This window comes from Prinia subflava, chromosome 12 (assembly GCF_021018805.1).
Source record: "Prinia subflava isolate CZ2003 ecotype Zambia chromosome 12, Cam_Psub_1.2, whole genome shotgun sequence".
Taxonomy (NCBI): domain Eukaryota; kingdom Metazoa; phylum Chordata; class Aves; order Passeriformes; family Cisticolidae; genus Prinia; species Prinia subflava.
The window spans coordinates 16,821,243-16,833,298 of record NC_086258.1 but is presented as its reverse complement, the minus strand read 5'-3'; the positions used below and the strand labels follow the sequence as shown (position 1 = coordinate 16,833,298).

General features: G+C 45.0%; 1 protein-coding gene across 2 annotated transcripts in view; it reads right to left on the bottom strand.

Moving 5' to 3' along the window:
* Positions 1-12,056, bottom strand: part of GAS7 (growth arrest specific 7) — a 76,868-nt gene that overhangs the window by 8,554 nt on the left and 56,258 nt on the right. For both annotated transcript variants that reach the window (XM_063410147.1, XM_063410148.1), the window contains exons 8-13: positions 9,528-9,602; positions 6,866-6,944; positions 5,629-5,757; positions 3,527-3,650; positions 1,731-1,810; positions 350-448 (exon numbers count right to left, since the gene is read on the bottom strand). In XM_063410147.1, coding sequence (XP_063266217.1) covers positions 350-448; positions 1,731-1,810; positions 3,527-3,650; positions 5,629-5,757; positions 6,866-6,944; positions 9,528-9,602 — 586 coding nt within the window. The remainder of the gene's footprint in view (positions 1-349; positions 449-1,730; positions 1,811-3,526; positions 3,651-5,628; positions 5,758-6,865; positions 6,945-9,527; positions 9,603-12,056) is intronic.

Sequence of the window (12,056 nt, the reverse complement as noted above, 5' to 3'; positions counted from 1 at the left end):
TATACTCCCTTTTCCCACTGTGAAACAAGTCAGCATCTTCCTTGCACAAACAGAAGACCTTAAGGAGTAGTGCATCATGCTGGGAGAGCTACTAATGGCTTGTGCTGGCCAAATGTACTCCAGCTGGTTGTGTCTCCCCCAGGAAAGAGCTGTGATCCAGCAGTGATCACAGAAATGTGATCAGAGAGTCCTGGAGGAGCACGGCTGCAGGGATGCACCACAGCACTGCTGCCTGCAGACACTGCTCCCATATCCTCTGACAAAAGCCAGTCAGACCAGGTCAGGAGGCCCCTTCTGCTCAGCTGGAGGGCAGTGGAGACCACAGAGAGCAAACAAAAAGCACACTTACACTTTGGTTGAACATGTCTGTCTCGTGCCGCAGCTGCGTGTACTGGCACAGATGCTGCCGAATCATCTCCACCCTTTCAACTTCTAACCTCTCAAGCTCCTGCACATGGAGAAAAACAAGTCCATATTTTTACTTAGAGGCCCAGAGAAGGGATGGTAACACAAAAGGCTGCCAGTAAGTGTGATACTGCCCCAGGGTCATGCTTTGGAGCTGGGCTCTGTGGCTGCACATTCCTCTGCTCTGCAAAGAATAAGAGATAGCAAGCAACAGTAGTCACCTCAGCCTGAGCCCAGCAACAGAAAAGAGGTCAAACCTTTCCAAAAGGCTCCAAAACTGAGAGAACCGAGGCAGAGAGTGGAGCCACTGCCTTCAGAGATGCTGCAAAGCAAGAGGGAATCTGTTTCCTGCAAGAAGCTGTGTGTGCTTTATTGCTAGCTAAAGGAATTACAGAAATGACAGTGATTCCCTGGGGCAGCAGAAAGCACATTGGGGTGGATGGCTCACGCCCCTCTTTCCAACCAGACACCTGTCAGAGCACAGCTCACCAGGTGATGAGCTAGGACAAGCTCCCACCTTGCTCAGCTGGCAGTAAGCAGAACCCAGCAACACTCTGGTTGGAAAGGCAGGTGATTTCGGTCTTCCCTCCTGATATTTTCTGCCTCCTTCTTCTTCAGGATTCTGATATTATACCCAAAAATCTGCATTTAGTCCTTCTGGACTGAATACACTGGATTCAGTGCAGTTTTGGGCACCACAATATTAAGAAAAAAATACATGAAGCTTTTAAGTGTCCAAAGCAGGGCCACAAAGATAGTAAAGAGTCTGGAGGGGAAGCCTTAGGGGAGGCTCTGCTGAGATCCCACCTGGAGCACTGCAGCAGCTCTGGGGCTGGCAGCACCAGAAGGATGTGCAGCTTCTGGATTAACTCCAGAGGACTTGGAGCAGCCATGGAGCTGCTCCAAGGCAGCTTGCAGCAAGCCAGGCTGAGGCAACTGGGGCTGTTAAGTCTGCAGAGGAGATGGCTCTGGGGAGACTTCAAAGAAAATTGTGAAATCGTGGAATAGAAGTCATTAATGTATAAACGGATTTGCTGATTTATTGTGTGTTTTTCTGTGTTTTTCTTGTGTGTTACTTCATCCTTGCTAAGGACGATTTGAGTGTTATGGCCCCAAAGCAGCCCTGAACTGGTTTAATGCCTTCTGCAAAGAAACAATTATTTCTTCTTTCCCCTAAAGGTGAGGGTTTTATAGGACTGAGAATGGGAAACACAATGTGAGATTTATCACCCCATTTTCCCCACTGCTTTGCACTGAACTACCAGTGAATGATGAATACTGCAGGCCATGACACTTTTGCAAGGGCAATTTTAGATGTTACATACCAGAGTGGTGGTCACCATCTCCTCAAACCACTTGGACTGGGCTTGATTGTAAAGATCCACACAGCGCATCAGGTCATCCCCTGAAAGAGTCAAGACAGCAACACATCAGGCTTTTCTAGCCAGAGATCAGAAGGAAAGTGTAGGACAGGGTTTGTAGACCCCAAGGATTTGAGGATGGAGCTCAGAGGAGTTCTGCTACACGGTGTTTGTTACATGGACCAACATTTCAGCTAAATGCATGCATTTGATGGATGGCAAAAAAGCAGGCGATTGGGGTGAGAATGAATGGGGGGAAAGACAAGATTCTGAAAGAAAAATATAAGCATTTAAAGCAGTATTTTACAAAATACACAGAAATATAAAAAGGCAAGTTACTTCAAGTTAAAAAAAGCGCCATAGATTAAAGTCATATTTGAAAAATAAAGTGATTAAAATAGGGAATCAACAATGGTGAGTTATGGAACTGCTCTCTGTAGGTGAGACTGCAGTCTAAGAGGTCTCTGTCTCAAAGGGGAGAGATGCATCAGGTCCCAGCTGTGGGATGAAGGGATCAGGCCCCAGCTGTGGGATGAAAGGATGCTGATCTGCAGCCTCATGCACTCTCCAGCCTCTGGACATGTCAGATTCCAGCTGAGCTCCAGCTCCTTCTGTCATCAGGACAGTAACACAGGAAGCTGCAGCTCTTTCCATTTTTGCCTTTGCTGCAGGACTCTGCACTGACACAGGGGGAAAGGCAGGTGGAAAATCTGGAAAACAATTCTCAGAAATTGCTGCTTTCCAGCCAGGAAATTCTCTTTGTTCTTTAAATGAGGCTCAAATTCTCTTTCCCTCTCTGATCTTCAGCTCTTCCTTGCTTGTTCAATAAAAATCAATTATAAACAACTTCTAAGGACCCAAGGAACAAAGAGAGACTGTGAATTTTCAGGTGAATAAAGAACATCTCTTAAGGAGCCTCCTGCTGTTAAATCACAACTTTTCTTTCTCCTCAAATTATTGCCTGTACACATGGTCACACTGCCAGTGGCTCTTCCCAGTCTCCTTAAAATCCAGACACCTGTCCTGAAGTTTTAAAACCCCCAGAACTCTAAAGGACCACTCTGCCAAGGAATAGCCCTTGTTGAAGGGATGAAACATGGAAGCCCTAGCTAAAATTTTATTTTCAGCAAAGGTATTAACTGAGCTGCAGGTATCAGCTTTGCAGATTTCAAAAAAGTTCCTGATGGATCCTGAAGATGTGGCTTGAGCCTCTGTAAAATATGTGAAATATGCCCAGGTCACAGCAAGTGGCTGTATCCTCAGCACAGTACAGCACACACTACTATCCTCAGTATTCCTAGAAAAGAAATTATTTTAGTCACTGAGTAGCAGCAGAAAAATGAAAAAAATCACTTTCAAAGAAAAAAGACAGTTATAGTAAGTGTAATAGGCACCCACAAAGTTGTGGGTGAGTGTGATTTAAGAAAGAACCAAGGAAGGAACTATGATTTATGGAAGAAACACCCTCAGCTAAGCTTGTCTGAATCTGACTTTGGAAGTTCCACAAACATTCAGTAATCTAAGGACACTTCATGAAACAGAAAGATGATTCACCCTGATTTTGTTGTTCTCACCTCAGTTACCAATAATTTGTGACATACAAGCTGGGAAAACTAGGCTTGTTTCTTCTGAGGATTTAACAGCACACAGATTTGTAGCATGGTTCACTTTGTGGCTAAAATATTAAAAAGCAAGAACCACGTGGATGGATGGGCAGGTGCATCCCACCTTGCTCTCACCGTGGGCTGATGGGCACTCACCTGCCTGGGTGGACTTCCTTCTGGCCTTCTTGATCTCCTCTTCTGTCTTGTTGCTGAGTTTCACCTCTAGCTGCTGTGTTTTCATCTCCAGATCCTTCTGCCTCTCTGTCAAGGCTTTCCGGGCCTTGGAGTAAGTAAAGAGGAGTCAGTGGTTACAGAGAAAAAGAACTGGCAGCTGCTTTCAGCCATCTAGGACTCCACACAAGTCCTTCCCAGCAAGAAGTCAGCAATTTTGCATGAAAGTAGGTCCTAACAAGGATTTAGGTTCTTACAACACAAGAGTGGAGTTCAGAAAAGTGGAGTGGAGTTCATAGAAGTGTCCTACGACCACAGAGGAGTCACCACCAACAAATCACAAACGCATCTGAACTCTTCACAGATTGTTAGAAAGGCAAAGGACTAATGGCATCATCAGGCTCTTCTGTTTCTTAACAGCTCTCCCATTATTTCTGGAAGACAAGAGAGCTGGAGCCTCTTTCAAAAACAGCATCATAACCAAGATACCTCTTCCATTCACTTTTCTTAGGATTTGAATAATTGAAATAATTTCAAGTATCTTATAAAATTTAAGTCTAAGTATGTTCTGGACTCAACATACACCTATCACAGACTAACAACAGGAACTTAATTCAGAAAAACTTATTCAGGTTCATGCCAACAGTAGAAATCATGAACCTGAGGTCTGGTTACAACTGATGACTTGAACTACTTTACTTAGAAGTTCTTCAAGCTGTTAAAACCTGATTTATCAGTACAAATACATATTATACAGGTAAAATAGTAAAGTACGTTAACAAATAAACATTGTTTTATGCAGGCTGATAAATATATTAAAATCATTACAAAAACATTTTAAAGCCTCCTGGACTTAGGACAAACCCTTTGGGGATGTCATTCAACAGTTACTTTCTGTAGTTGAGTTTTTCTAAGCAGTGGGTTTTTCCTACCTAGTTTTTGGCACATTAGGCTTTATTTAGACCACCATTTCTCTTGTTTTGCATGGATTTGTTCTTTATACCGTAGTAGTGTTTCAAACTAAATTGGCATGACTGTATTTTCTTAGCACCTTGCAGTTTTCTACAGTCACACCAGCCTGAAAGTTATTGTTGCATTCCTGGAATTTTTTCCATGTGCAGCTCTGGGTCCTGCAGGTCTCAAGAGGGAGCTGCAGGAGAGCAATCCATGAGGGGCCAACTGCTCCACTGCAGTCACAGCACTTATTCCTTCTTCCTTTATTCCCTGCTCTCCTTCCTTCTTCCCAAGGTTATTTCTAATTCATTCTTCCCGATATAACTGAGTTGCTTCAGAGATAGGAGTGTGAAGAACTTTGTGTTTTGCAGAAAAATGCATTCCTCAGCCTAACGACCTTGTGTATCCTGCAAGAGCTCTGTCTCTTGGGGAACTCCTGCTGAGCTTTAATGAAAGCACAAACAGCTCCACGGATGACTGGGAATGGTGTTTTCCTTCCAATTTACACCCAAAAGCAAACCTCATGAGGATACAACTTGGCAGCCGAGGCATGAGCATCCCCATTTCTGCCACTGCTGCTGGGAGATGATATTTTGTGGGTCTGACTCCCTGCAACACAACCTCAGCTACCTCCTGGTTTGTGTTACATCAGCCCATTACTGGGTGCTGCTGCTGGTTGGATTTTTTCAGTGAGGATGTTTCTTGTGAAGGGTTTGGGATTTTGCCAGACCAGGGTCCAGCTGCCCTCCTGAGCCATCTGCTTTTGGCCACTGAGCCAGGTGAGCTCTTGCCCTGGCCCTGCTGCCATTCTAAGGCAGGGTGTTGTAAATTTTGAGAACAATAGATGCACACGATTAAGATTGATTTGCATCAAATGGATTAGAAATTTATTGCCCCAAGCTGGGAAAGGGGGGAGGATGAACCAAAAAGCCACTTCAGCACTAAGATGTTTGCCCCTCACTTCCCAGACCTCAGCTAAACACCAAACTACGCCCAGGGCTGGCTGACAGTGAAAACCCTCAGCAGGACAGCTGTGGTCCTTTGTGACAGAACAGAAACTCTTCATGGGGCAGCTGCTTCTGTGCTCAAACCAGCAGTGTCTCAGAAAGCCTCGGGTTGCTCCCTGCTCCCACCTTTTCCACGGCTGTGTAGCGGCTGGCCAGGTGCTTCCGCAGGTCCGCGATGTGGTGGTCACACTTCTTCATGTCCTTCTTGAAGTTCTCTCTGAAGTTGAGCAGAGGTTTCTCTACCTCGCTCTGAAGCTGGCAGCAAACACAAAGGAAGAAATGGCAGTAATGAGGAGCCAGGCAGTAATTCCTGGCTCTTTACAGAACCACAGAATCACTGGAAAAAACCCTCCAATATCATCAAGTCCCATTGTTACCCCAGGGCTGACAGGTCCACCACTAAACCCTGCCCCTAAAGTGCCACATCCTCATGTTCTCTGCACACAAACAGTGGGAAGGATTTGAAGGATGCTACAGGAATTTCTGTGCAGAGTTTAAGGAGAAGTAAAATAATGGAAAAGCCCCTCTCTACCTGGCCTGCCTACACACACACACATCACTCCAGGGTGCATTTTTTTCTTTTTGGAAAACAATACAGGAGGACAATGGGGAGCAAAAAGTATTTCACTAATTACAGCCCTGATGTCGAAGTTTAAGGCAGAGCAGTGGGTTACCAAGGCAGCAGCTGGTTGCCTGAGTAACCTCTGCTGAATTGCTTACAAATGGTGCAGGGCTGTAATTTTCCTCCAGAACATGGCTGTTGTGCTGAGATATCTGCCACTGTATTGAACTTCAACACCCACAGAGGTTAACAGAATGTAACAGGACTCAAGAGCATGTCACATGTGGTGGAAAAAGCCCAGATAAATAATTTGTAAGAGAAATCTCCTCGGGCATCACTTGAGATAAAACCCAAAAATAACGTGATGTTCCCACCACACTTTTGAGAGAGGCTAATAATACAAAAAAAGCCAAATTCTGTTTCTCTTCCTTCCAGACAGGTGAAGTAGATTCTTGTTGAGAAGCCAAATACTACTTTTCATTTCTTCCTTTGCAGAAGTAAAGTGTATAAGCACTAGTTAAATTTCCTGGCTGGAACACAGAGGTCAGGTGAACAACATCTAGAATCAGTTTTACTTCTTTTTCATGAAAAACTAAGTCTAGATGTATTTTAATTTACTCATCAGGTGGACTAAATAAACTGATTTTGGGAGGAAGATTGGACAGAATTTCAGTGTTCACCAACTTATTAATTCTTCTAGATTTGTACTACTTGCATGTGTATTTCCCCCACTAACATGCACTGAAGGGAGAGGCCCACCAATTCAGGGCAAAAATCTTTGGAAAAGAAAGAACCATTTACCTTTGAAGAAAATTTGAGATGAACCTCTGCTTCATCAGCTAAACTCTTCTTGAGCTGAGCCCAAGCTTCTCCCAGTGTGCTGAAAGGAGAGAGGGACAATGATCAATTTTTTCCCCACCCTTCCTCGTGGGATCTGCCAGACAGATCTGGCACAACACTTCACACCACATCCTGATCAGCAAAATCATGGAAAAGGGTAACAGAAACCTGAGAAAAAAACCAACCTTTGTGACCAAGGCAGAATTGTGTTGGCATTGTTTGCAGAGATCTTTGAAAACAAAGTTAATGACAATCTTCACTTACAGATTTCCACTTCCTCTATAAGCAAGATCCCTCAGTATCTTATCTTTACCATAACAAAGTTTCCACCAATGCAGTTCTTCCACTGCCTCTTCTACTTTACACCCTACTTCAGAGAACAGACTTTCACGTCAGGTGAAAAGCCTTGGAGAAGCTTTTCAGCACTTGAAAATTTCTCAATTGTCTTTTTCTTTCAGATAATTCCCAAGACAGCTTGGCAGCTGAGGCACACTCCTCCAGACCCTCCACGACAGCCTAGATTCCTCCTAAAGCATCATAACCAAACTACACTGTCCTCAGTACAGTACAACTCCAGGGGCTAAACTGGTAACAGATTATTTTGTATCAGACACTCTTTCTTCTACATATTTCAATGTGATTGCCTTTTTAGACAACAGCATGAAGTTGTTGATGAATAAGCTTGTGATTCACTATAGCCAGATCCCTCTCCCACAAACTGTTATGTAACTGTATCTTTCACATCCTGTGAAAGTATAAAACCCACTGCTTTGTCCTCATTAAAATGCATCTTAATTTTTTTCAGTTAATTTTTTCCATTCTAACATGAGAATTCTGAATTGCAACCTTTTCTTCAAATTACACATACCAACCCTCCTAACTCTGTCACATTACAGTAAATCCATCATTTCTTCTATCACAGGTTGTTCATTACAAAAACATTTTAAAACCCCCTGGACTTAGGACAAACCCTTTGGGATCTCATTCCACAGCTACATTCTGCAGTTGAGTTTTTGTAAGCAGTGGGTTTTTCCTACCTAGTTTTTGGCACATTAGGCTTTATTTAGGCCACCATTTCTCTTGTCTGCCTACGAGAATCTCCCATCACAAAAAAGCAATACTAAATTAAGAGCTGTGATGCCTGACCTACTCTCTTACTCCATCACTGATGGAATTTAGGTTGGCTTGGCATTGTTCTCTATGCATATACAACAATTGCTCATCACCTTAGCTTTCCCCTAAGTGAAAGTCTGAGGGTTTATTCTACCACTTTGCAAAGGTTAAATAAAGCTGAGTGGTCTACAGTTCCTGGCTCCTTCTATCTCTTCCCTATCCTCTTTTCAAGGATAATGAGATTTGACTGTTCCTGATAGCTTGAAAAAAAATCACCTGTCATCTGCAATCTCAAACTAATGATCTGTCACCTCTGATGCTGCTGCAAGGACTTGAGTCCTCAAATATGGTGTTCATCAGCTGAACAACTCAGATACACCTACAGAAGTGCTCCCAATATTTCTCCTTCCCTGAGGCCCTCCCCCACTGTCCAGTTCTCACCAGCCCTGTTATCTGATGCAGGAAGAGCAGCACTGCACAGTGCTTTCAGCTCCATGCTCTCTGCACCATGCCCTTTCCAGTTCCCTACTTCATTTCTTAGGCTTCAGTGCTCATTCCCTCTCTTTTCACCTACTCTGCCCTAGTTTCCTTTCCCTTCATTTTTTCAGCCATTCCCTCCTTCTCCTATTTGGAGTAGGAGAAACTGGAAGGAAAATGTTGAAGATGGTGGGTTTAGCTTTGCTAGGATCAGGTGAGCATCCACCCCTCAGGAGAAAGGAGGACAGAAACCACTGTCACTGCAGGTGCTCAGTGCAGTCACAGCCCAGTTACCCTCTTGCCATTTCTGTCCTTGCCTCCTGGAAGCTGAGCAAAACCCCTCATGCAGCTTCAGTGCTGGCAGAAACACCGTGTCAAAGCTAAGCTGAAGACATTTCCAACTTTGCCTTTCAGTGCCTAGAGGGTTTGTGGTGAAGCAGACAGAGCTACCAAGTTCTGATCCTTCAACAACGGTGAAGAACTGCAACTCACTCTGAATTGCACAGCTTATGTCTGCTTAATAACTTCCCAAGTGTGAAAATGTTGGAAATAAGAAGCAGTCTGCTGCTTTTCTTCAAGGGCCAGAACCCTGATGGGAAGAGACTTCTTTAACCTCCCCCTTGTCTGTGCTGCACTGATTGTACCAGCATTGACCTTACACGTCTACTCTCAGTAGTATACATATATATATATATATATATTCTATATATTCTTCCATTTTCAAAGCAGTTTAGTACACATACATGCTAATCCTGGAAGGAACTAGTCCTGGCTAAACAAGGATAGCACATAAACCTGATTGGAGAGGTAACATTTTATACACATATTCCTAAAAAACTTCTCATTAACAACCTAAAAAAAAACCCCAAACAACCCTGAAGCAATTCCATCTTCCCCAGTATGCCCAGGGTGGTAATCTAAATAAACCTCTACTCAACGGGAGGGAGCTGGGGAAAATTGCATGTACCTGCGTGGGAGAAATGCCTTTTATATTAAAATTCGTCTTCTGTGAAAGTCACAGAGACACACTTACCCTTCTTCCTGAGCAGCCAAGGAATTCTGAGACAGTTTGGACAGGTTCTTAGCATATTCCTCCTCAATCTTTATCCTACACTCACATACACACAGAGAGAAAATAAAAAGACAGCAGTAAGTAAGCTTTAAGGCAGAAACCCACACACATAATTTGAAGAAATTCTCTGCATTTTAACAGATTTTGCCACAGGAATTTTCCTTTCAGTCTCCAGGGCTTGGCAGCACCAGTTTGATGAGCAGTCCTCTCCCCCCATATGCTAAAAATGCAGAGGCAAGAGCAGGGCTACATGCAGGACGGCATGTGAGACAAAATTAGCTGAAGAAGCTACAGTTCTGCAGAGCAAATAACAAGGACAGAGTGTTTCTGCTGTGCAACACAGGCTGTCTGCAAAACCAGAAGCACGTGGTTAAGTCTGCTGTGAAATGTGAGGCTGCACATCCTTGAGGCAAAAATGAAGGAATGCGTCGAGCCAGGAAAAATCCGGATGAGATTTGGGGGGCTGAAGTGCTCCTCTCTTAGGGACACCAAATCTAATATTCCTAGACATCAATGAAGACCTTGGTACACTGTCACATTACTGGGAAAGCTGGGGAAAGTAGACATTTGTAAACCAAACAAAGGAATTGCTCAAAGGGAAATATACAGTTGATAATGATGAAAGGGGACCACAAGTTTATTTGTTCAGGAAGTGGTTCCTCAACAGCCACATTTTCACCAATGATTTTTAGTAAAATAAGGGTTTAAAAGTTAATAAAATTGCTGACAGACAATAAGGAAGCAGTAATGATTCCTGCTCTCTGTTAAGGGTGCCAAAGCACTGCAGAGATGTGGCAGCAGCTTCTGTCACCAGCATGTGGCGGGTGCACCCCTTCCTCTCACTCACCCCCCTCACTGCTCTGTCCTTGTCCTCATCCTCTCACAGCACCAGGACCAGGAGCTGAGCTTGCCAGAGGCCAGGGAGCACAGGAGGGAAGGTGTTGGCACCCAGCTGCTGTGGGGATGGCTGCAGGGAGGAGGAGCAGCTGTGGAGTGAGGGGACAAGTGCTGACAGCCCAGCAGGGAGGGATGAGCAGCTGCTGGTGCAGAGGTGATGGGCATCATGCCTGAAACCATCTTCTCTGAGTTCTGCTGCCAGGGAGACAATTGCAAGGTGCACAAGCTCCCAGGCACAGCAAGCAGCTGTCTGTTTGCTGGTTTTCAACCCAGCTCGCTCGACAGAACATTTCTGAGAGAGCTGTGTGGCCCCCAGACAGAAAAACTCCTGATTCTGGGCCAAAACCTGCTCTGAAGTGTCTGTCCACAAAGACTCAGAGGGTGGGGTATTTCTGGCATGCCCTTTTGCAGGAGCTTGTTGAGCAGGTGGACTTTTGCAGGGCACATTTGAGCTAAAGGGGTTCCCTGAGAGAGCTGATAGAGAGGGATCTGATGCTCTGGGCTGCTGAAAATATCCTGGTGGGTGGTGTGGGAGGGGAAATGCCACGCTGTCCTTATGCTCACAGCAGCTCAGGGGAGGGAGCAGGTCTGGGTGCCACAGCTGACAGCTCCACAGCAAAGCCATTGATTGGGATGTCCCTTTCAGCAGTTGATTGGGATGCAGCTGGCTGAGGCCCGAGATGACACCCAGCCTGGTGTGACACAGAACTGCAGACCTTACCCAGGAGATGGGGGTCCTGTTCTTCCCCCTCCCATGAGGACAAAACCAGCCAGCTCCCCACGCCTGCTCCAACAAGACCAACAAACACAGGCATCAAAGGCTACACTGCACTGGGATCTCCCTATGAACAGGATTTATCCAGGCACATTTCACCTAATGCACTTTAAAGACCCACTTCAGGATGAGACTAACCTTGTCTCAGAAGTGACAATTTCTGTGGACTGCAAAGAGAACAGGTCAAAAGTAATAAAGGTGCAAATGTCTCTCCCCAGAGCTAAGGCTCATTGCTTTGGGCTCAGTTCCCAGCCACAGTTCCAGTCTAGAGCCTTCATTGTGAACTGAATTTTGTCTCTAGGATGCCTTTGAGTGATTTTCTGTGGATGATGGATGTTCAAAGGTGCAACAGTCTGCTGACTGCTCTGAGCTGCCCATGCAGCTCAATCCTTTGTCATTGACAGAGGAGTAGCTGACCATGTTCCACCAAAAAGGTCTGCTGTGAAAACAGCGAATTTAAAATCCTGTCAAGTTCTTCCCTGCTACTGCTGAAGCTGGGGAATTATTGAATGTAGCAGGACAGAAGCAAGGCCTCAAGTCTTCAGAAGAGAAGATAGCAGGTTTAGATTAGGTATCAGGAAGAAATTCTTCCCTGTGAGGGAGGTGAGGCCCTGGCACAGGGTGCCCAGAGCAGCTGTGGCTGCCCCTGGATCCCTGGCAGTGTCCAGGGCCAGGCTGGACAGGGCTTGGATCAGTTTGGTCTAGTGGAAGGTGTCCCTGGCACTGGGAAGGGTGAAACTGGATGAGCTTTCAGGTCCTTTCCAACCCAAACCATTCCGTGATTCTCATGATTTCACAAGCACACACAAGACACCCTA